The following is a 25527-nucleotide window of genomic DNA, read 5'->3' on the forward strand; positions in this document are numbered from 1 at the left end:
ACACAGTTTATAGGAATTGGTAAATTATCTCAAGTAAGACAAAGTGTATGGTGAATTAAATATGTGGGACCAGAAGGACAAACAGGGAAGCTGAGACCCTATGTGGCTGACATACCCATAAATTTATGGGGAAGGGATCTTTTACAACAATGGGGCACTCAAATATTCCCACGATCCCAGAAACAGCCAATGATGAAATTAGGGGTGAAATGGTAGATGTTCCTGGTTTCAACACGTGAAATCAAGAACAATCACAAGCTGTGTCCACTGGCCAAACAGAACATCCCTGGGACTGAGTTTCCAAATTTATAAGAGGGGCCGCTGCTGAAATACCAACAGCCTTGTCCTTAAAGTGGCTATCAAATAGACCTGTGTGGCAAGAGCAGTGGCCCATAACAAAAGAAAAACTGCAGGCACTTCAACAACTGGTACAGGAGCAGCTAGAGGCTCAACATATAGAAGAGTCTACCAGCCCGTGTTTGTCATAAAAAAAGAAATCGGGAAAATGGAGGATGATAACAGACTTAAGAGCAGTGAATAGTCATTCAACCAATGAGTTTTGTGTGTGTGTGTGTGTGTGTGTACTTCAATTTTATATGCTTTCATTTCACTACTAAGACAGTTCCAGAATAATATTTTGTCACATCTTAAGACTATTATTAAATACATGTTACCCACCAGAAATTTCTCATCTAACTTGATCAACAGTCAATTGTTCAATCAATCATCAGGTGTTTTAAAATTTTTTTAATTACACTTTATTCACTCTGTATCCCCCTTGTAGCTCCCTAACCAATAGTTTTTTTTGTTTTTTTTTTTACAACCTGGAATTCCTTTACCTTCTTTGTTACCTAGAATTTGGCCTATAATAATAACTGAGTTAAAGGACTGCTTTTTCACAATACCCTTGCATGAGCAGGGCAGGGAAAGGTTTGCTTTCTCAGTACCTACTCTGAACAACAGTGATCCAATAAAGAGAAGCCACTGGAGGGTATTGTCACAAGGAATGTTAAATAGTTCAATATTAATGGTGCCACCAAGAATATTAAATAGTCAATATTTTGTGTGATAATAATTCATAAGCAATTTCCTCAATCTATCATTTATTTCCTTGGCTCATTCTAATGCAGATACTTTAGAAAAAAATGTTTAAGGAAACACAAAGAATTCTGCCATGCTGGGGGTTACAGATTGCTCCAGAAGAAATACAAAGAGATTCACTTAGCTATTTTGGTTATAGAATAAGTCAACAAAAAATTCGACCACAAAAGGTACTGGAACCAACTGCAAACTCTTAATGATTAAAAAAAGTAATAATAATAATGGGAGAGATTCTTCAAGAATCTACACCCAGGGCCTGGAGAGATGGCTCAGAGATTAAGAGCACTGGTCCTGAGTTCAAGTCCCAGCAACCACATGGTGGCCCACAACCATCTATACTGAGATCTGGTGCCCTCTTCTGTCATACAGGCACACATGCAGGCAGAACACTGTTTATATATATAAATAAATCTAAAAAAAAAAAAAAAAAAGATTCTACACCCAGGTCAAGTTCAAAAGGACTAGCCCAAATGATCAGCTCCACAGAGACTAGACAGAAAACAGAGAGACTGGACAAAAAAACTCAAGAGACTGAACAAAAACCAGAGACTAGACAGAAAAAACACATCAGTGCTTGGCCAATATCCTAATTTTTTAAAAACGGTACCAAAAAAAGATGTTTTCCCCCTGGACAATAACAACAACAAAACTTAAGAACATGACACCCCCATTTCCAAGAGGTGGGGTGGGGTGTTGTTGGTTAGTTGGTCATGGTAAGGGGAGAAAAAAAGTAAAGGTTAAAAAATCAGGGATCTCTTTTCATTTTCCCCCTCTATCTTTTGCTTTCTTAGCCAGTATTAGGGAAAAGAAAAAGAAAAAGGAAAAAAAAAAAAAGAGGGAGAGGGATATAAGACTACAGAATAAAAGGCAGGTTACTGAATCTACCAGTGTCAAATATTATGTATTGGTATGGATTATTGTATACTGACAGAAATTTAAGGATATTTTATTCAACTTTTGCTTAATGTATTGTACATATGCAGCTCATTTGAAACTGTGGTGTTGTAAAACTCTAGTCTTATGAAAACTATTGCAAACTGTTCAGGATGACTGGAAATGCAATTTAGTGGTTAGCAACCTATAATCTAACTTGTAGTTTTGTTACACATTAGTTTAGTTAATTACAGAAATAAGCTTTATTTAGTCTCTTGTATATGTTTGCAAGGTTAAGTAGATAGTACATAGCTAGACACAAGCAACGTTGCTCCTTAGTCAGATGGACAGATAGGATTATGCACTATATAACGGTAGATAAATAGGTGGTCTTCAAATACTTCAGAGATCTATAGAATATTTTAATAATATAAGGCTTTTCTGAAAGAGAGACACATCTTCTCCTGGCAGCACTTCTAATATACTTCCAAGAAGATGATGGGCATCAAAGAAACACATGGCAGGATAGCCACTGGAGAAAAAAAAACTGTCCTTCAACTGCTGATAGCAGGATGTCTGAGCAAACTATGAACAAACAGACACTGGAAAATGAACTATCTAATTTTGCAGAGACTAAGTGGTCAGTCCTTCAAAATTCCTGTTTTACATCACAGGAAAACCTGATACTCTGGGCCAGTAGGCTGAAGACTGGATGCCCAAACGACACAGAGAAACCTCTGCTGACAGTCCAGACAGTCAACTGTCTCATTTCTATAGTTCTGGAAGCTGTTTGTTCTATGCTTCCTATATGGTTAGGTATTATTTTTTTTTCCTTCTAGCGTCTCTGATGAGGTTGAAGACTAGACAGTCATAGTTTTACTATAATCAAATTTAAGGTCTAGATGTTTTCAAGTTGATAGAAGAAAATGGTTTAGGTACACAACTTCGGACTCAACAGGATAGGATAGAAAATGGAGTATTTTTTCCAAGATTGCCAAATACAAATGGACTGGAAATTGTGAATGTGATCTTACCTGATAATTCTCCTAATTCTTACTGTACATAGTTTATTGATGTTAGGGGAAAGCCAATTTTTTTGAAACAGAAAGGGGGAAATGTTGTGGACGTTTGGTTTATGATAGGTAAACATGTTTTTGTTAAAATTCCAAGTAGGGGGGTTTTAGTTTGTCCACACCTGTTAAGTGTCTTGTGTGGAACCGTGGCTTTCCCCAGGTGGAATCAGTTGAATTCTGAGGACTTTGAGTTGTATAAATATAACAGAGGAAGGAGGCGCAGCTGCCTGGAGGAGGACTGCTTGCTGATTTGCTGGTCACCTGGACTTCTAGATTTCTGGACGACTGGTCTTGGTCTTGCCCCTAAGGAATCGTATGAGCCTACCCAGTGGGAAGTTGCAGAGAGAACTCTGACCCCTGTCCTCCTAACCTTCTTTCCCTCCTACCTGGTGTTGGGGGGTTGCAAGAGAGGTAGAAGCATTTAATAACCCTAAGTAAAGTAGGTTTGTTAAAAAAATCAACGTCAACGTCAAGAGACATCTAACACTGACCTCTGGCCTACATGCACACATGCTGTAACAAATACCATATGTACATGTGCACACACATGAACAAGACAACATGATTCTGCAAGGCCCCGATTCACTTTCTAACCAGAGCCTCATTCCCCATGCCCTACATCTGGGAGCTTCATGCAGGAAGGCCTGGAGTGCTGGGGATACAGTGTATTCATAAGCAGCTTCTCTACTAAGAACACTCACAGTCTTTCCACATAAATGACAGTCTTAATTCAGAGCCTGTCCACAGAAGTTACCAAAACAGCAGCCTGGTTAGGCTGTCGAGCCCTGTGGTCAGAGCTGAGTCGTGTTGCTCAGCCTGGGCTAAAATCCCAGCCCAATTCTCTCTGCCTTGATTTCTCATCTTTAACGTGATGGAGACAAGAGACCCTCACTGTCAGGATGCTCTAGAACGGAAGCGTCAAGTAACATACCCTGGACAGAGCAGCAGAGATGGTTCAATTGATACAGCTGCCCACCTTTTCACAGTCCAGCATGCTGAGGACATAAAAATTCCGGAAAAGCAATTCCTGAGTCTGAAATAATTTTTTTTTGCAGCATCCATGTGTCATTTGTGCCTTGTTTACGAGTCACATTTTGCCAGAAATACAGGTGCAGAGGGAACAGTAAATACAGGTTCCAGGCATCCACTGGGAAAGGGCTCCCAAGATGGGTATCCACACGCTCATGTACTGTGAGACACGTAAGCATGATCCCAATTCCTCCTGGTTCTGGGGAATGGGAAGAGGGACAATACGCTCATCTATGGGCTAGTGGTTGCTTGAGATAGGGTCTCACCATAAGCCTGAGGCTGCCTGCCCTTACACACATTACTCTAGCCTCCAGACAAGACACAGGATGAGACAGGTATGTGCCACTCAATGCTGGAGAGATGGTTCAATGTACTTACAAGCAAGCCTGGTGACCTGAGTTTGATCTCTGGATTTATATAGTGGGGGAAAACACACACACGCACGCGCGCGCGTAGTTATCCCCTGAGTTCCATATGAGTACCATGATATTCCCAAAGAAATGGCAATTTATTTTTTTTAATTTTTTAATATATATTATTTATTTATTATGTATACAATGTTCTATCTGCATATACACTTGCACGCCAGAAGAAGACACTAGATCTTATTATAGATGGTTGTGAGTCACCATGTGGTTGCTGGGAATTAAACTCAGGACCTCTGGAAGAGCAGGCAGTGCTCTTAACCTCTGAGCCATCTCTCCAGCCCAGAAATGGCAATTTAAAAAGAGAAGCCACTTGTTAGCTGAAGATGTTTGAGTGTTGGAACCCTTGTGCTGGAGCCCACGTGCATTCAGGCTTGGTTCTGTGGTTTGAAATGCAGAACCCTGGGGAGAAGGTGTGGTGTGGCTGAGGCTCCCAGTCTTGTGGTGCTCTCTGTGTGTATGAGCTGCTTCCTGGGACAGGACTCCTGACTGGGGAAGCCCTGAGTCACAGGTAGGATGATGAGAGCCTGGGCATTTCTATTTCCTAATCCACACAACAGGGTAAGGGAGATGCAAGGGCATGCTTAGGATACCTGGTGATACTCAGGACCCAGGGCTGCCTGAGCCTCCAGCTGGCTGCAATGTTTCAGGCCAGCCAGATTTGTCAACTCCCCCTGGGACTTAAACTCACCCAACTATTTGCTACCTTGAAAGAGACAGGCTTGACTGCGTCAGCCTAGCTTCCCTCATAGCATAGGGTTCCATTCCTGTCCAGTTCCACCTGCCTGTCTCCCAAGTGCTTCTAGCCCCAGTTTTGATGATTTTAGGTTTCCCAGTCTTTGGGATCTGGCTCTTTCTACTCAAGCAATGAATTTAAGACAGGCTGCTATTTTTAGAAAGGTTTCTGTAAGGCCTAGGAACTGGGGAGGTACAAGGTATGCTTCCAACAGCAGCAGGCACTCGGGGGCAGGTGTGAGCTAACCACTGCAACTGCCCCAGAACCTTGCCAGTGTAGGTTGCTCAGACCTTCTGAAGAGCGGTTTTGAGGAACAGCCATAAAGGACTAGCGGTGTGGCTCAGGGCAGAGTCCCCTCCCTGGCTTACAGGGGACCCTGTGTTCCATCAGCACCAATGCAAAACTTTTTAAAAAAAGAAAACAAAAGCACGCGCTAAGGTTGAAAGTCACTGAAAACAGGCTGACACCCACCTAACTACTACATAGGTGGCCTCCCTTTTAGGTTCCGGTGGAGGGAAGGTGAAAGAAGTTAGACTTGTTTACATTCTGTGTGCTGTACAAACACACTTTAGGGAACTTACTTTGATTTCCTTTTCAGCTGGAGTGCTGGGTTGAACCCAGGGCCCTGATCATGCTCTGTAGGCTTGTGCCACTGACCATACCTGCAGTCGGGGGGAACTCATTTTTAAAGCAAGCAAATGTCACTGAGGCTCAATAACTGCCTAGAACAGCTGCGGACCTGTGCTGGTTAGTTTTATGTCAACATGACACAAGTTCAATTCATCAGAGAGGAGGGAGCTCCCATTGAGAAAATAACCTCCGTGAGGATGTAAAGCCTGTAGGGCAGTTTCTTGTTTAGTCGTTGAGTGGGAAGGCCCAGCCCATTGTAGATGGTGCATCCCTGGGCGGTGCTCCTGGGCTCTTTAAGAAAGTGGCTGAGCAAGCCATGAGAAGCAAGCCAGTAAGCAGCACCCCTCCATGGTCTCTGCATCAGCTCCTGTTCCAGGTTCTTGCCCCATTTGAGTTCGTGTCCTGACTTCCTTTGGTGATGAACAATGATGTGGAAGCATAGGACAAACCAACCCTTTCCTCCCCAAGTTGCTTTGGTCATGGAGTTTTATCACAGGAATAGTAACCCTAAGACAGAGCCTGGTGCTGCCTGCTGGCATCAGAGCCTGCTGTCACTTTTCTCAGCACAACTGTGCAGAGGTAGGACACTAATTCTAGGAGTGAGGAATGGCACACATTGCTGCCCCACCCTGCTCAGGTGCGGAAGGGCTGGTGGTGATGGTTAAAAAAAGAAAAAAGAAAGCTAAGAGAGAGAGAGAAAAAAAAAACAAACCCTTGCCACTCTACTTTCATTTCCCTTCAGATTTATTTATACCATGTTCTTGAAAACTAGCATAGTAACCAGAGATTTAGTGGGGGTTGGGGGCAGGGCAGGCACAGCCTTCAAGTGTCACGAAGTCAAGAGTCCTGGGATGGTGCACAGTGCATGGGACAGGATTTTCCATAGTTGTAGCAATCCTGGCCTGGTGCCGAGCACAGGAAGTGGGCCTGGCTTTCCTATGCTAGCTGCAGGGGGAGAGGACAGGCCTGTTGGGCTTCCTCAGGAGAAGGGGGCCTGCTCAACTGGAGGGCAGCTGGGCAGAGAGACATGGAAGGCTAGGTAGGGGTGGCAGCTAGCACTTCTTCCAGCCTGGAATCCTAGTGCCTGGAGAGCAGCCCAGGCTCCAGTCCACAGCCACGCGCATGGCCACTCTCTAAAGACTTTCAACTTACTAATACTTCCACATGTGTACTCCCATAGCCCTGTCACTCCCTCCAACTACCTACAAACCATTTTTCCCCCCAGCTAGTTCCACTCCTATGTTTTTGGTTTTCTTGTTCTTTCTGTGACTCATGAGCTTACCTAGAGCTGCTTACACAAGTATAAGCAACCAGGCAGTGACCACAGCACTGGCTGATCCCTCCCCATCAGCAACCTACAACCTTGGACACCTTGGACACTTGCTCAGGCCTTCGCTGAGGATGACAATTAGGAGGGAACAGTTTCCTGGCTAGCTGGAAGGAGCCCACTGTAGACAGCCCTGGTCACCAGCCCTTGTAGGCTGCTGCCCCCACGTGGCCAACAAATCCTGATTGCAGGTACTGGGTTTCCAAGGCTCACAACCGCCTCTGCCTCTCTAATGTTAGGTGCTGCAGGAGCCTCCTGAGTGTACCAACTGCAGGCCTCTTGCTAGAAGCCAGGCCTTCCTGTGTATGTTTGTCACTATGCTGAGAACCTGCAGCATGCCAAGTGTTTCTGGGAAGCTACATGCCACACTGCATGTTGCTACTGCTGCCAGCCTTGGGCAGCTGAGAATCACTGGGCAGTTGGTGGGTGAGGGAAGGGACCCCATGATGCCATCTATGCTTGGTCTTCATCTCCTACGGTTCCACACCTGAGGATCCACCCAACCTCACACTGAAGAGAAAAACGCTGTGTCTGTACTGAGTACACATGTGCAGCTTCATTCCTGCTACCTACCATGGAACTATGTACACAGCTCACACATCCTGCAAGACACTTGAAGGCACCCACAGGCACAGTCTGGGTATGGAGTCACATCACAGGAGGACTGCCATCGAGGATTATGATGTCCCCTGGGCATCATGCAACCCATCTTTATGGATACCAAGGGAGGCCTGCACCCTCAGAACTCTATCCCACCGCCTCCTTCAGGTGGAAAGAACCAAGAGGGGACAGGACTGCCACCCTGTGACTCCTTCACCACTGCCTGGCCACAGTCAGAGAATGGATTCTGCTAGAGAAACCACGCCTCATGAGGAGCACTGGCAAGGCACAGCAACCATTCTAAGGACAGATGTGTTCCCTGCCAGAGGACAGGAGCAGAGTAGATGAGGGAGCTGGGACAGGTGAGTAGGGTTGTCCTTACATGTTTGCCACCACAGCTGGCTTGACTTCTTTATTTATTGCCAAAGGTGACACCAACATACATCAAACCAACTGACACAATGCCCCTAGTGTACTGGGCCAGAACCTGTGACTTAGTCCCTTCTCACCAAGACCATGACTCCAGCTTAGCAAGGTCTTGATAAGGATGAACCCTACTGCTTTCCTCTCAGACAGGTCTAACACCCTGTGTGGCCCAGGCTGGCCTCCAAGTCACAGAGCAGTCCTCCCACCTGAGCCTACCAAGTGCTGGAGGAAGATGTACACCCAAGCCCAGCTTTGAGCTGCTTTTCTTGACCAGTTCATCTGGGGTGCTACCTGCCAGCTGATTTCTTGCTGAGCTCAAGATGCGGCTCTCTGACCATATCCGTCTTGATGAATGACACCAGTCACAGTGCAGGCCAGAGACAGAGCAGGTAGGGAAGCCTTTCAGAGGTCCCTATTTAACACAGGGCTATGGCTTTTGTCCTTGAGCAGCACAAGCTATATTCATTTGAATATTTATTCACATGTACTCTGAGCTTGCCATCCAAAACCCTCTAGAGTTTGGTCCCTGGAGGCTTCAGGTATTTGTATGGTCAACTTTATCCATATACCTCAAGCCTGAGGCCTGTTAACCTGGCCTTCTGTGATCAACATGTCTATCTCTTCCTTTCCTAGGGCCTTGGCAGACAGAAAAATGTACCATCTCAGGCCACTGCCTGCCCTTGAGTGTGCTTGGCCACAGAGGAGCTGACTTCATGCCCTGAGATCTGATCCTTGTGTGATGCTAGTGAGAGCAAGATGAGCAATGGTTGACAGCACCAAAGGGACTTGGGCCATGGCAGCATGTATACAAGGTAACATATCCTATCCCAGGTCAGGGGTATTTTCTAGACCCTGTCCACTCACTGCTATGTAAGGTTGTACTCAAGAGTATGAAAGTACAGGAACATATGTATGTGAGAGCAGTTATGCCTAGCCACCCACACAAGAGGCATGTGGACACAGGCCATGGCTGAGACTTCTTGGGAGGGGCCTTACCTTGGACATCTGGCTGAAGTCAGCAAAGCCCTCGGCACTGCTGAAGGAGCTGCTTCCAAAGGGGTCTAGGGTTCCGAAGGGATCTGTGAGTGGCACCAACAGGGTTGTGGTTATGGTCTGAGCAGATATGCCTAAGAGTCAAGGGTCAATTCTAGGGTCCAGGAGCAAGAGACTCAGGGCTGTGAATGTGTCTGGGAAGACAGTTCTTGTGAGGGCAGTGGATCACAATGATTAAAGGAAGGGTCAGTTCCTGTCTGAACCTGCTGTCCTACCAGTCCAGGAGAAGCAGGCAAGATGACAGAATAAGACATTTAAGGGTAGCCATTTATATACGTATAGGGTTAACAGCTGGGAGAGACTCCCTCTTCTTTAAGTCTCACTCTGTAGCCCAATGGAACTTACAGAGATCCCCCTGCCTCTGACTTCTGAATAGTAGGATTGTTAAAGTTGTATACTATCACGCCTGGTTCTGTTTTGAAACTGGTGATCCTCAGTTTTCCAGTGCTGGGATCAGACGTGAGCAAGCCAGGTGTGGTGGCACACACCTGTAATACCAGTACTCTGGGAGGCAGAGGCAGGCAGATTTAAGGTCAGACTCGTCTACAAAGCAAGTCCAGGACAGCCAGGACTACACTGAAAAACCTTGCTTTGGAAAAAAAACAAAACAAAAAAAGAAAGAAAGAAAGAAAGAAGGAAAGAACAATGAGCAAATGGTCCTCACGGCACTGGGGTTAACAAAAAGATTCCTACTGTCTGGAAGGATGCCAGCTACTGTAAGGGATAAGATTGAGGAAGGGGATCTGGGGGACTACAACACATTCACTTTGGCCTAAGAGTCTCAGGCAAGGACCTGAAAGTTCCACCTGAGGCTACACTAATCTGGAGGATTACTGAGGGGTGATGTGAGCTACGGAGGTCAGGAGCTTCAAAAGTCTCACCTGATCCTTTCGAGGAGATGCTGGAGGATGAGAAGGGATCACTGGACTCAAATGGGTCGAGCTGAGGGAGAAGACAGGAAGAGTTTATTCTGCCATCTAGCCACTCAATTTCCCTAACAATTTCAAATGCCATAAATACCTCGGGAGGGTGGGTGACTTAGACAAGTGTAGGATAACCCCCAACAGATGCCCTGCTGCAGGTAACACTAATGAATTCTATGGTCCCCACAAATTACCAATGAACCAAAGGCCTGAGAATCGAGTAACAGCCACATACAGACAGTATTAAGATGTGGCAGAAGGGATGAGGGTGGAGCTCTGCCCAGGATTCTCCAGTGAGAGGTAGTATTGCTCAATAATGGGAGGAAAGTCTTGTCGTCCAATGGAAGGAAGAGAATCAGAAATGACACATGCTTGAACCATTCTATGTCTACTTAGCTTGGTGGTACATGCCTTTAATCATAGTACTGGAGAAGCAAAGGCAGATCTCTGAGTTTTAGGCCAGCCTGGTCTACAAAGGAAGTTTCAGGACAGCTAGGGCTATACTCACTGAGAAACCTTGCATCAAAAAAGCCAAAAATAAATAAACAAACAAGTAAGTAAGTAATAAAAGAGTATGTAACTCTTTTAAATTTACACCTGTCATCCCAGTGCGCAGAAGGTCAAGGCAGGAGGATTGGTGGATCTTTGAGGCCACCTGGGACTACCCAGAGAGACTATGCTTCAAAAGGAATAGAGAGAAATAAAGAAGAGTAAGAGAACCAGATATAACCCATCAAAGCAAAAATGACAACACTCTAGCACTCTGAAGGCGGAGGGAGGCAGGCAGGTTTCTGTGAGTCCCAGGCCAGTCAGGGATATACAGAGAGCACCTATCTCAAAAAAAAAAAAGGTCAGAACAGTTACAAGCACTGGCTACCTTTCCAGTGGGCCAGAGCTTGGTTCCCAGCACCTACATGGTGGCTCACAACCACCTGTAATTCGAGGTCCAGTGATCTGACACCCTCTTCTAGCCTCCATAGGTAACAGGCAAACATGCAGACAAAACATCTATACAAATAAAATAACAACTCTTTAAAATCTTTTTTTTTTTTTTTTTAATTCCAACAGAAAAGCAATTCTAGATTGTGCTTTACTTCTCCAACTTGCTGGGCAAAGGGGCTAGATTCTGAATTGTAGACCTCTGCACACATGATATTGGGAGGGGACCCCAGTCTCAACATGAAACTCACTTGTTTCTCCGTGTTGGTGAGTATGCATGTAAAAAGAGGCAACTGCTCTATCACTTCCCACCTCACTCCTCTGAGGCAGGGTCTCTCACGGAGCTGGGATGACAGCCAGCTTAGTAATAGGCTTACAGGCTGTGTATGTCAAAGAGCACAGGCAGACCTGGGGCCTAAGGTCTGAAAGCAAGCTCAGGCTTGCACAAGATTGTTCTTAGCTGCTGAGCCATCACTCTAGCACCCCAGCCCTGTGTTTTTTGCTTTTTTTTTTTGAGACAGCAACTCACTATGTAACCCAACTACTTGCCATGAAGACCAGGCTGATCTTGAATCACTTCTTATATTCTATACACAGCCTGAAGAGAATATACACAGCATTCTGAGTGCATTTGAACCCTGGCATGTCTGAGGTTAGCTGTGAAACTTTGTACTTGTATCATGATGCAAAGTTACATGAAGGGGAAAGTTACATGAAGGGGAAAACACAAGCAAGCTTGGCCCCTCCTAGCATTTTGGTTCTTCATTTGTATAAAAACGTTTCTTCTGGACAGGGCTGTTTATCATCTCAGGCTTCTGCAATGTTGTAGCCATACTAGCCTCCAGCACTCTGAACCAAAATAAACCTCTTTGCTTTATTAAGTGTGCAGCCTCAGGAATTTTGTTATAGCAACAGAAACCAGGCCATCACCCCCTAAGTTATCTAACTCAATGACACTATTAGTGATTTGTACTAGAAAGATCCCAGAGCATAGCTAACGAGATGGTTCATTGAGTAAGCGTGCTTGCTGCCAAGCCTGACCATCTGACTTTGATCCCAAGAACCTTCTTGGTGGAAAAAGACATCAATGTATGTTGTGCTCTGATGCACGCTCACACACGTGCACAAAAAGGGGTTGTAGACACATCAGTTGATTAAGAACAATTGATGCTCTTGCAGAGTTTGGTTCCCAACATCCATGTCAAGCAACTCACAACAGACTGACCTCCTGCTCTAGGGGATCTGATGGCTTCTGGCCTCCCAGGACACCTACACAGATGTGGTGCACATAAATTCATGTAGACACACACAATTACATATATAGTACAATATATATGATATATACATTATAATATGCATTATCACATATGTACATATACACACATATATGTATTAAAAAGAACTATAAAACTAAATAAAACTGTAATTTTAAAAGAGAGACCCCAGGGCAGTCTGATGAAGGGAGTGTGTGGAATCTATGGGGCCTTCACTGTGTTGCCTCGGATGGCTGGGGACTCCTGAACTCAAATCTTCTCCCTGCTTCACTCTCCTGAGTAGACAAGACAACAGATGTGGCCACCATGCCCAACTACATGTTTTGCTGTAGAAGATGGAGTGGAGGTGGAAGCACAGGACCACAGCAATGGAAAGGGACTGGAAGGGACAAGAGCTAGTTGAAGAGCCGCTCTGGCTCCAACTTGGAGCTGTAGTACCCTGGCTCACAAGTCAGGACTTGGCAATGACAGCACAGGAAGCTACTTCACCAACCAGGAAGAGACCAGGCTTGTAATCATAGCTCCTGGCCGTGCAGGCCAGCCTCCCCCAACACTATGAACCAATCCCAACACACATCAGATCAGACTCTGTCAAAGGAGCCCTGCAGAAATCACTCACCTTTGAAGGTAAGGAGGAGTTCTTGGTGAAAGGGTCTGAGGTAAACGGGTCGTTCTTTGTCTGTTTCTTGAAGAAGTCATCACTGGTTGAGCTGTGGAATGGGTCACTTTCTTTGAAAGGGTCCCCTCCGAATGGGTCTGGAAAAAGAGAGCACAAATGGTAAGCAATGACACCAGGGAGATTTATGAGAGGACAGCGGGGAGACACAAGGAGAGCACACCAGGGACAGAGGGCTCAGGATGTGGTAAAAACTGTGGTGACTGAGGTCGGTTGTCCAGGGGTCAGAATGGGGACAATGGCCACAGGTTAGGAGACCTTTTATGGTGATAGACTATACTCCAATCTTCTACAATTCTACACATCTATCAAAGGCTTTACTGGGAAAGAGAGACAGCAAAATGGATATAAGCGTTTGTTGCCAACCCTGACAGACTAACCCACATGGAGGAAGATAACTGACTCCTCCAAGTTGTCCCCAACCTCTACACGTCCTTCTTGTCTCTCGTGCGTGCGCACGCGCAAGGACACACACACCAATACTTAACTAAAAGTTTCATGAGACAGGATCTTGCTATGTTGACCTGCCTCTGCCTCATAAGTTACTGGAGTGCTGGGATTAAAGCTGTGTGCCACCAATGGCCATCTTATAAAAATTTTTTAAAAGAAGAATTCTGTGGTGTACACATTATGCTCTGTAGTAAAACTGCATTTAAAAATAATAACCAGGGAATGGAAAAATAGCTCAGCTCTAAGAGCATTGGCTGCTGTCAGAGGACCTGGGTTCAATTCCCAGCACCCACATGGCAGCTCACAACTGTCTGCAGCTCCAATTCCAAGGGATCTGACACACACACACACACATTCACTCAGTCACTAAAGGCAAAATACAGATGCACATAAAATAAAAATAAATAATTTTTTAAAATAAAAAAATAACCAATGGGGAGTGATGTCAGGGGCAGAGGTACACTGGTGGCACCAGGCACTGGGCAGGGTGGAACTACTGTGATAGATGGGAGTCCTGTGGGGATGCAGATAACACAAATCTTTTGCTTCTGTGGTACTGGGGATGGAACTCAGGCCTTTGGGCACACAAGGAAATGCCAAAACAAGAGGAAAAACAAGTGACATATCATGGCTGTCTTTTGCTATGGCATCACTATCCCTGGCATGAGTGGTGGGAAGTCTCACCATGTGTGACAGTTACACCACATACCCAACAAGACAAGTAGGGCACCAGTTGTGACTCTGCCCCCAAATGTAGTGGGTCTGGAGAGACTCTGGGTGCTGTCAGGGACACAAGGAAGCCAGCCTTTACCTGCAGTTGTTGCCTGCTGCTCTGAGAAGGGGTCGTTCTGGAAAGGGTCACCTGGAGCAAAGAGAGAAGCAGGCAGGTGAATGGAGGGAGGACAACAGCAGGCAGGCCTTCTGCCTGGCTTAGGGGAAACGAGTGTCTCTGTGTACACTGACCCTGTCGCAAAAATGTCACAGTGAAAAGTGGCAGCCCCAAGCAGGCAAACAGTTAGGGCAAACCAGGATGGCTATAAAAAGAACTACAGTCTCAGGCTAGACGGATGGCTCTGAGGTTAAGAGTACTGGCTACTCTTCTAAATTTCCTGAGTTCAATTTCCAGCAACCACATAGTGACTCATAACCATCTATAGTGAGATCTGGTGCCCTCTTCTGGCATGCAGGCAAAATACTGTATAAATAATAAACAAATCTAAAAAAAAAAAAGAACTACAGTCTCTGAAGAACCTATTTTTCTTTTCCTACCCTGGATCCCTGCATCTCCTCCTACCTTGCTCAATAAGAGAACAGGAACACAGTGGCTGTCCTGGTCAAGTCATGATGACCTATGATGATGCCAAGGTTGCTTTCTCTTTTTCTTAGACCTAAGATGCCATTATCAAGCTCCACAGACATGGTGGCACACACCTTTCATCCTAGCACTCAAGAGGCAGAGGATCTCTATGAGTTCAAAGGCCAGCCTGGTTTACATAGTGAGTTGCAGGACAGCCAGAGCTACATAGAGAGACCGTCTCAACATACACACACACACACACACACACACACACACAAAACCCTGGAAGTTAAGGGTCTGAAGAGGTGGCTATGACAGTTAACAACTGTCCCTAACTAACAATGTGACACTCTCTCACTCTCTTTTGCCCTTTGGGGAACTGTGTGCACACACACACACACAAGATGGACTTGTATGCAGGCAAAACACCCATACACACATACTTTTTTTTTTTTTTTTTTTCAAAGAAAAGAAACATGGAGACATAGGCTGGCATGTACCTTTGAAGGGGTCAGCTCCTTTAAACGGGTCAGACTTGAAGGGGTCCTCCGCTTGGAAGGGGTCTGGATGCAGCTCTTGGGAATTGTTGCTAAACAATAAGGCTTTGTTTTTGAAAGGATCTTCCTAGGATGGTGAATAGAGGACAGGTGTTGAGTTACTTCTGATTTAAGCCAAGTGGCGGATTCCACAGCTAACTCAGACCTGCACTTGACACACGGTGACCTGGAGCAGACTGCTGAAGAGGAGTCACTACAGTGGAGATTTTGGCTAAAAACAACCCTGGACACTGTTCTGTTTACTAAGGTGCAATGGAAACCAGGTGTGGAACACTTGGAAATGCTGCACCACAGCTTTGAAACTTTTCAATAAATTTAAAACAAATGTAATGAAGTTTCTGAGCTGAATGAGTAAATAGATGGAATCTACCCACCCGTATGGTGGAATAATATTCAGCCTCAAAGAGGAAAGAAATTCTGGTGTAAACGGAGAAGACTTCAGATGTGCAGTTAAGTGGAAATAAGATGTTGAGAGAGATAAATGCTGTGTGGTCCCATTTATACAAGGGCCCTGAAGTTGACACATTCACAGGGGCAGAAAGCAGAATGACAGGGCCAGAGCCCGGCCAAGGGCTTGGAATGACCCACACCCCCATAATTCTATGTCAAGAAACATTTAGGCTGTTTCCGCCCAAGTAGGAAGTGGGGCTTAGGGTGATGATGGTGCAGTAGGAGCTGCTAAAGCATGCAGGACACTTTGCATTTTTATAAAAAGGTGCTTATTTCTAGAAACTAGCAAGTGTATTCAAAGCAGGGAAAAAACAAAAAACAAAAAACAAACAAACAAAAAAAAACCCCACCACCATTTACTTTTGAAGAGTGCTTTTTTCATAGTGGGAATGGCCTGACGGGTAAGAGAACTCTACAAACAGAACACTGGGCTGAGAAATCAGGGATCTGCTCTGCTTGAGGGACACAATCTTCCACAAAGCAAGGCTGTCTAACTGGAATAATTTTTCATTTTCCGAGGCAGCAGGGTCTCATGCTTTGTAGTCCTGACTAGCTGAACCTACTATGTAGACAAGGCTGGCCTTATGCTCATACAATACTGGCACTAAATGTATGGGCTACCACAACCTGCAAATTGTTTCTTACAGTTGCATTCATGGCTGGTCAAAGGACTATCACTTCTCCCATGACCAAGTCATTTCAAAGCTGGGGCATCTGTGAAAGCAAACAATGGTTTAGAGAAATTACACAAATAGCCCAGAGGGCTATTAATTCCAAAATTCTAATAAGGCTGCCTGCACCTGGAGAATGGTGCCTAGAGGGCATGGGTTAAGAGGAAGCTACCAATGGGAATGGGGAACATTACCCTTGTTCTGGCCGAGGCAGGAAAATTAATAGTTCCTGACCAGCCTGGCCACACAGTCTCTCAGGAAATGAAAAAACAAAGATTAAAAAAAATAATAATAATAAGCAGTAATCCTTAATTGGGCTGTGAGTAGGGTGAAGAAGTAGGTGGGCCATCTTCTTACCTGGGACCAATTCTTCAGAGCTTCTGGGCACAGGCCTTCCTAGGGAAGCCAGGCCTGGTGCTCAAGGAGGGCAAATACAGATGCAGCTAGCGGGCATCTGCTGATGATGCCTGGGTGTTGCCAGCCCCAAGATGCACACACCCCAGTGCAGCTGCTGGGGTTCAAGGATGGAGAGAAACTCGATGGAGATTCTGACCAAAAGGGGCAGGAGACAGACCTCTCTGCTATACCATGGACAAAGGAAAGACACACAGCTGTTGGGATTTAAGGACAGAGAGATGCTGGTGGAAGGTCACAACCTAAGGAAGCCCTGGGACTGGCTGAAGAACCTCCTGTCCTAGCCCTGGGCAAGGAACAGACTGTGTCCTGAAAGAGAGGGATGAGGAACAGAGTCGGTCACAACAGCTGGGTCTCAGAAAGGAAGCTTACAGTTAGTTCTGTAGCATCACGCCTTTCATCGACAGAGCCGGTTACTGACAATCTATCGTTTTCTATCACTGAAGGGAAGATGATGAGGGAATGGGTTTCAATGGCACAAACCTCCCTGGGAATCACACTACCAGTCCTGCACGTGATAGGATAGTGGGGCTGACCCCATGATTTCAAGAGGGATCCCACACTCCACGCAGCTGTGGCTCCCTTCCCAGAGGGGGCCATAGAATAGCTGGATGCAGCTGAGTGGCAATGGCTCACTGAGCATGCATGCAGCCCAACACTGCAGTCAAAGCCCTGGAAGGGCTCACATTAAGACTAAAGAAAAACGATGACAGTTCTTGACAGAATTTTTCCCCACCTACAAACATGAACACATCCAGCCACCGGCCAGAAGAATGAAGGGCATGTCACCCTCGGAGACAAATACAAAGGTAAATATAGGCCTGTGGCAGTTCAGCACAGGGGACCCATTCTGTCACCATGTGCCCACAGTAGATGAACTTATCTAAAATGTCATTGGTAGATGCCATTTTCCCAGACCACTAATTCATGCGGTTGCTTGGTGACTGAACATGGAAATAAGGGGAGAAAGTACATTAGGGTGGGTGATGAACACTGTCATAGAGGCAGAAAATGTTAACTATTAACTTCTGCAGAACAAAGGATGGAACCCAGGGCCTCCGGCTGCCGAGCCACACATCCAGCTGCAGGAAACACCTTCAGAGGCAAGGCAGCAGCTAGCCTTACGCTCCATCTGTTTTTTGTTTTCAGAATACAGACATGGCCACAGAGGACACCCAAGAAATTGCTGTGATATCCCTGCCTTTTACAGAATGCTGAGGGCTGGTTGTGGGGTGCATGCCTTTCATCTCTGCTCTCAGAGGCAGAGGCAGAGGCAGAGGCAGAGGCAGATGGGTCTCTGTGAGCCCAAGGCCAGCCTGGTCTTCATTGTAAGCTCCAGGCTAGCCATGGCTAATGCAAAAGCCAAACAAAACAAAATGAAAAGTGTTTTGGATGAGGGCCCAATGCTGGTGTTCCCACCAATGGTCTTGAAGTAAATATTCCTATCTTAGCTCACGTTCTCACTCACAAATCCTTGTGGGAGCCTATAAGCTTGACTCCCACATGTTACTAGTGTTGGAAGTGACCAAGCACTAATCAAACTGGGTCACGAGTGACAAACTAGAATGGTGCACGGCTCTCTCTCTGCTGGGGCAGGGATGGGGGGGGCAAGGCTGACTAGATATCGAGAAAGAGGTTTCTATCAGTCACAAGAAATAAATATGGTTTTGGACTGGGTACAAGACTCAGTGGAGAGTACTTGCTAAGATGTGTGAGGCCCTGGGCTCTGCCTAGAGCACTGTAAAAGAAAAAAGTAATTAAGGATATACAGGGAAGTGAACATGACCTTAAGAATCCTATGCCTCCTGGAAAAAGTCTCGCCATGGGAATATAACATTTAGCTCAGTGGATCAAGAATCACCTGCAGTAAGTTCAAGATGTGCCACTCCGGTTGGATGGTTCTCTGTAAGCACAGCCCCTAGCTGCACCCCACAGACAGCAGATGGAGAATGCTCTGCTCCACAGTCCCCAGACGGAACACCGAACAAAGACCTCGCTTCAAAGTGTTTATTAATAGAAACAGCCCCCCAAAATGTTTTTAAAACTGTATTTGTACAAGGAGATGTGGGTTCCTTCAGATACAAGTCTTGAGTTTCTAGATAATATATATGATGGTTACGCTGTACAAGTGACAGTCAACTGCGCAAGCTCCACCTGGTTAAACGATGGACAAAAATCACCAAGTACAAAAGGTGGTGGCAGAAATGACCAGCCACATGCAAACTGTCCTCCTCTGCTAAGATGCAGCTCAAGATGCGAGCCTGATAAAAGCCCTGGGAGAACTTGGCACACACCTTTAATCCCTGCAACTGGGATTTCTGGAGCTCCAGGCCAGCCTGCACAGTGTGCACACGGCTGCACAGTGAAAAACCCTGTCTCAAAAAAAAAAAAAAAAAAAAAAAAGAGGAGAGAGGAAAAGAAAGGAAAACAACATACCAAACAATCCACAAGGGGAGGCTTAGAGGGAGCCTCTCCCTGACCCAGGAGGACATAGGACAAGCCAGCCACATGGAGGATGATAATGAGGTGGAGCAGAAGAATGCAGTTGCAAGACGGAAACACACACCAGCTACAGGCCAAAAAGCAGGGAATTCCATGGGAATTCCATGGAACAGACACCACGGTGGGCAGGAAGCCACCTGCTTGTGAGTCTAAGAGTGAAGAGGACCTCTGGGTGGGCACACACAAGATACAAACAGCACCTTTTAAGTGGTCCAGGGGAAGTACAGGTTTCCCTGTGAACTCTTGGATGGGAAAGAAACCCAGAGAAGAGAGGGAAGTGGCTGTGTTTAGAGTGCAAGGCAAGTGGCGATCACATGAGGGAAGGGATGAGGAGGGAGAAGCAGCAGGGCTGGAGAAAGGCAGAGCCCTGGAAGATAAGGCAGCCAAGTGGGTAAGAAGAGCATAGCACCCCTGATACTAGGACCTTCAGGCTCAACCACAGAGACAGTCCTGAGCTGGGGCTGACGACTCCAGAAGGGGAACGGACAACCTGAGAGAAAGGTCACACTGCCTGAGCATCAATGGCTCACAAGCAGTGAGGGCCACACAGTGCTGAGATTTTCCAGAAGAGGCTGGCTGGCAGCTTACCGCACAGCACGTGGAAGGCAGGTGTGTGTATTTCAGGGATGGAACTGGAGCTTGCAATGCTTACTACCAAGCTGCACTTCCAGCCTGTTTTTTCATCTTTCAGAATCACTTGATGGGAACATGTTCACATGCACCCAAGGCTGCCAATCAGTGGCGCACGGAGCTTCCACAGCATGGGACTACATTGGATCTGGTTAGGTTTGCCCTCCACATTTGGGTGATTGGCCCAATAGAAACACTTCTGAGAAGATGGAACACCTGGGCCTCACAGCTTCTAGATGGACAGCTGGATGAACTTGGCCATCAGCCCCAGGTGCAGGCAGGCTGCCATCAAAATCAAGAGGGAGCCAGTGCCTTGAGCAGATTGGCAGCTGCAGCAGACCCCACGTGGACCCGGAGACGCTTACTCAACCTTTACCATGGCTCCAAAGCCGCCCCTTTCTGCCAGCAAGACACCTTCACTCAGGGTGGTCAGGTCAGGCAGGCTGGTGCCGGAGACTCCATCAGGCACCTGGTCATATTGTTCCAGGCTCCGGTGAGCTTCTAAGTGGCTCTCCTGCAGCTGCGAAAGCTTGCTTCTTGCCTACAAGACAAACACCGTGGACATCAAGGAAAGCTCAGGGTCCAGTCGGCAAGATGCCTTCCCTGGGGATCACACACTTGACAAGGATTGCCCTGCACAAGCTGGACCACTAGGCTGGAGGCCCTGACCTTGTGAAAGGATCCTGTGCACCTCTAAAAAAGGACAAGAGGAAGAGGAGGAGGAAAAACAGAGGAAGGCCTGAAAAGGCTGAAGCAGGAATATAGGTTGCAAGTTCAAGGCTGACGTGAGCTAAAAAAAATATCCATGGCTGTCCATGCCTTTAATCCGAGCACTCAAGAGGCAGAGGAAGGTAGATCTCTGTAACTTCAAGACCAGTCGGGTCTAAAGAGTGAGTTCCAAACCTGCAGGGGTTATACACTGATTCCTGTCTATTACCATAATCAACCATGACTTCTATTAGCAATGTCTGCATGTATGTGTCTTAGGCCATCTCCAAAGAACAGTTTCTGAAGGCTGAGAAAAAGAACCCTGAAAACAGCCCCATGGAATCAATCTTTATAACACACAATATAAGATGTGAAGCCACTGAGATTGGGGAAGTGCCCACACTGGCTGTCAGCCTGTAACTCGCAGACAAGCAGGCAACTTCAGTCTAGAGAACACAGGTTTTCTTTTCTGTGTGCTGAGGGCCAGCATCACCTTCTCTGTGGCCTGCTTCCCAGAGACCATCATGAAGTCCAATGACCACATATGCAGAAGGACAGGGCAGAGTCAGAACTTCCTCTTGGCTGCCTGGAGAGGCCAAGCACTCATGAGACAGGGAGCCAGGTACCATGAGCTAAATCGTACAAAGTCCTCAGCAGCTAATCTCCACAGCACAACTGACCCATTACACACTAGCAGGTGAGACAGAAGGAAGCCACAGGAATAGTGCAGCCACACAGGGGAACCCCAGCTTCAGCTGGCAGCCATCCTAATTAAAGCACCTGGTTGATCTCATCCTGTGTGGACTTCAGGGACTTGAGGATGGTCTCCAACTGGGCACGTCCAGCCTGGATGCTCTGCTCCAGCTGTGTCTCCTCCTGCTGCAGCCGATTCAGCTCAGACTTGGCCCGGTTCAGGTCATCCTCCTGGGACTTTAAGTCTGACTCCTGAGATTGGATCTGGGTTTTCAATGTTGAGATCTGAAGTGAGAGCCAAAAAGATTTACATAGAAAGGGCACAGAAAGACAGACAGACACTAAGCATTCTCACTGTGTGTGCAGCTGGGGAGATGGTTGATGGGTAGTGGTGCCAGCTCCCAAGCCTGAAGACCAGGGTACACATGGTGGAAGGAGAGGAGTGGAAGGAGAGGACTCCTATGCTACCCTCTGACCACACACACACCACACATACTCACACACATGCAAGTACACACACAGAGACACAATCTCTCCCACAAAAATGAATAAATAAGTATAAAGCATAAGGAATCTGCACAGAGCCAGAGGCTGGTGTACAGGTTCTGCATTAAAGGAGAAAGATCATTTGTGATAAAAGTGGCAACTCCAGGAGGCAAGGAGGCCCTTCCCCTGCCGTGGGACACAGACCACCATAGGACATCCAGGACATGGTACTAAAGCCATACAATTTTGCAAGTTGACCTCTAGGGACAGAGGGATCATTCACAGGCCAGGCCTCAAATGCCTGGATGTTTCCCAGCTGATGTCTCAGTGCTTCCGCTCTAGGCATTTTGTCATCTGTCAGCAAGAGCTGTCAGGGAAGCTCAGGGGACAGCTGCCACACTGGAACTCACCATCTGGGTCTCATCCTGGCATTTCTGCCTCACATCACTCAGCATGTCCCTCAGCTTGGCCTTCTGCTGGTCCATCTCATCCAGGCGGTCCTGTGCATCCTGTTTCTGAGCCTCAAGCTCCTGCAGACTACTGGTTTCCCGGTCCAGGTCATTTTGTAATTCCTATGGGAAATGGGTTGGTGTTGACTGACACTGGTAACAACAGTCCCTGAACAAGAGATCAAATGCTGACACTGGCTGTAGAACACACAGGAGTAGAACTTGTGTGGAGAGGGGTTCCATCCCCAAACCAAGGATGAGCATGAGGCCACTTGGTTCTGTTTCTGGTACCTGAGCACAGGTGAGGCTTAGGGTTCTATGCTCAGTGCCTCCCAAGCATGAGTGAAACCCCATGTTCCACTCCCATTGCCACCAAGGAAACAAAACCATTTTGCAATCCCAAGGCTATTCCTAAATTGTGGCCCTACACTCAGGATATGACGGACCAAGTGAGGTGCAGCACGCACGCACCTGCACTTCGTTGGCTTTCTGTCTGACTGCCACCTCTTTGTCTCTGATGTCTTGCTCCAGTGAATGCTTCTCTCTGCAGGTTAAGAACAAGAAAACAAGCCAGGCATGGCGGTGCATGCCTTTAATCCTAGCACTCGGTAGGCAGAGGCGGGTGGATCGCTGTTAGTTCAAGACCAGGGCAGCCAAGACTACACAGAGAAACTTTGTCTTGATCTCCCCCACCCCCGCCCAAAAAAAAAAAAAAAGGACCAAGAAACAGTTGACACTGCAGAGAGATGCTGATGTCAGGCCTGACTCAACACATTCCCATACAGAACAACTGGTGCAGCTCTCCATGTGTCATCACAGGCGCAATCTGGGGTCCTCACATCAGCTTCTGAAGCTGAGCTAAAGAAGCCCCTTCTTTATACATGTGCTAGCCTCAGGTATTTTTCACAGCAACACTCCTGAACTAACCAACAATGCTCCCCCCCCCACCCCAGGGTGCAGCAGAACCTTCGAGAGGCCTTCCTCTCAGTGCCACCACCTAAGAGCACAGTGTCTTCACGATCTGGCAGGCAAACAGGAAAATGGAGGCTCCAAGGTGAGGACTTGCAAAGCCCTTGCTGGCTCTGAAGGTTCATGAGGCATATAGGAAGGAATAGGGGTGGCCTCCAGCCCTATAAGGTGACCCCAATAGACGTTCAGCAAGGGAATGGAGAGCTTGGACCCAGAGCAGCAAGGACCCAGAGGGAAGCTCAGGCATGCACCTTTTCCTTGGGCTCCAACACCCCCAGGTACAAACACCCAGACTCCCTCCCTCCCTCCCTCCCTGTGAGCTAATACACTTGTGACACCAAGCTACTCAATTCTGTGACAGTCACAGAAACTGCCCTCTACATCCCACACCCAATCAAATGCCACTCAGCACTCTGAAACCGAGCGACGTTTCAGATGGTCCTCTCAACAAAGAGAAAGATAGTGGGGACAAAGAACTGAAGATGAATGCCATACAGTACCACAAGGAACAGTGGTCTCTGAGGAGGTATTGTAGGAATGGAAAGATGGTAGAATTTCCTGGAGGACAGGAATGGAGGGCAAAGTTGGGCTAGGGCAGCCAGGGAGAGTGCACGGAGTGCCAATGAATGCAATGGCAGTCATCTGGCTTGTGGTAAGAGGGCAGTGAGGTCCCCAAGGCCCCTGTGGCCACCTCCAACTTCTCCACAGGAAGCGGTGAGGAACTGGCCCACTGCACCAGACTCGGGTCACCTAAGCGGAGTGCTGGATTCTCGCCTGCCTCTGCTGTTTGTGTCCCTAGGCAGCTGCAAGCTGCCTGAGGCTACCTGAACAATACAGGCTCAGAGCAACAACGATGCAAACAGAAACAGATCTGACAAGACTTGTGTCCTCCCCTCCCTCAGGGGCTCCCAAGGGCATGGACACAAGGCTGCTGCAATAGGAGCCACCAGGAAGTAGGCAGGCACGTACCTCTGCAACTGTGCAATCTCTTGGCTGATGTCATCCAGCTCTTTCACACCAGTGAACTCCCCTGACCCGAGAGCACTTGAACTGTCCTAGGATCAAAAATCAAAGTCACAGAGAGCCAGAAGCCCACATCTCTGGTCAAGGGACCAAAGTGCTGGCCACTGCCTAAGAACACTCCAGGTGACCCAGTCATAGGGTCCCCCACCCCAACCTTGGCCTTGGGGGTACTAAGGACTATAGGGTAATAGGGACACCAGCGCCACCTTCTGGCAGGTGGCAAGAAGAACAGAAACAGTGATGTCTGGCTACTCACTGGAATGGGTGTGCCTCTCTCCGAGGGTGGCACCATGTCAGGCGAGAGGACTTGAGGAGGGTCAATGCCTTTACTGACCTTCTGCTGAATGAAATACATAGCTAGCGCGAATTGCTCTTTGCTTAACTTCCCCGTTTGTCTTGTATCGGCCAGGGCCCTGGGAGAGACATGGGATGCAATTATATACCACAGCTGCATTTGCCACCTACCCTGAGGTAGCCCTGCTTATCAAGCACACGGGGACCAGAGCAAGCTGTGGGCACTGCCTCCATGTTCCCACCAGTGCTGATGAGCAAACACCTCCCTGAGGCTAGTCACAGGCACATGGGAGCAAGGCTCTGGCCTACAGAACTGAGAGGCACCTGCTCTCAATAAGGACCCTTCCCCACAAAATGCACCCCTCCAGCTGGCTGCAACAATCAAGGTTTTCTTGGTTCATGGGCAAGGTACTCCAGAGATGCAGGTGATCAGCACAGCCCATAAGCCCCTGGGCAGATGGGGCAGGGCTGCACTCTCACTCTTCTTTAATATATCTGGAAGCTGTGCATGACTCAGCTGGGACGAGAGCTGTCCTGTGAAGGTCTCAAGACTCACTCTCTGCCCATGGTATCTACGCCCCCAGGAGCTTGCCTCTGGCCTGTCTCGGGTGGAACCAGGGAAAACAGGAGTGTCCTGGGCAAGCTGACAGTGAGTGACTGGTGAGTACAAGCACTTTCACTGTTGGTGATGGACCCAGCTGCTGCTAAAGTGCAGTCACTCGCCAAGGCACACACTGCTGCCTGCGGCTCCTCCAGGCTTGGGTGCAGCCACTCAGCTCTGAAGGAGTCAGCAGCCTGACTGAAGAGGTTACCCACTGACCACTGCCCCTGGGCTGCCTCTCCTCCCTA

General features: G+C 47.3%; 1 protein-coding gene across 8 annotated transcripts in view; it reads right to left on the reverse strand.

Moving 5' to 3' along the window:
• Eps15l1 (epidermal growth factor receptor pathway substrate 15 like 1) overlaps positions 1–25527 on the reverse strand; it is an 80659-nt gene that overhangs the window by 24157 nt on the left and 30975 nt on the right. For 7 of the 8 annotated variants that reach the window (XM_021653830.2, XM_021653826.2, XM_060387359.1 and 4 more), the window contains exons 11-21: positions 24641–24797; positions 24331–24416; positions 22864–22936; positions 22354–22515; positions 21545–21742; positions 20433–20597; positions 15333–15456; positions 14347–14397; positions 13029–13165; positions 10155–10215; positions 9217–9299 (exon numbers count right to left, since the gene is read on the reverse strand). In XM_021653830.2, coding sequence (XP_021509505.1) covers positions 9217–9299; positions 10155–10215; positions 13029–13165; positions 14347–14397; positions 15333–15456; positions 20433–20597; positions 21545–21742; positions 22354–22515; positions 22864–22936; positions 24331–24416; positions 24641–24797 — 1297 coding nt within the window. The remainder of the gene's footprint in view (positions 1–9216; positions 9300–10154; positions 10216–13028; positions 13166–14346; positions 14398–15332; positions 15457–20432; positions 20598–21544; positions 21743–22353; positions 22516–22863; positions 22937–24330; positions 24417–24640; positions 24798–25527) is intronic. The other variant, XM_060387357.1, reaches the window with a different exon arrangement.

This window comes from Meriones unguiculatus, chromosome 7 (genome assembly GCF_030254825.1).
Source record: "Meriones unguiculatus strain TT.TT164.6M chromosome 7, Bangor_MerUng_6.1, whole genome shotgun sequence".
NCBI lineage: Eukaryota > Metazoa > Chordata > Mammalia > Rodentia > Muridae > Meriones > Meriones unguiculatus.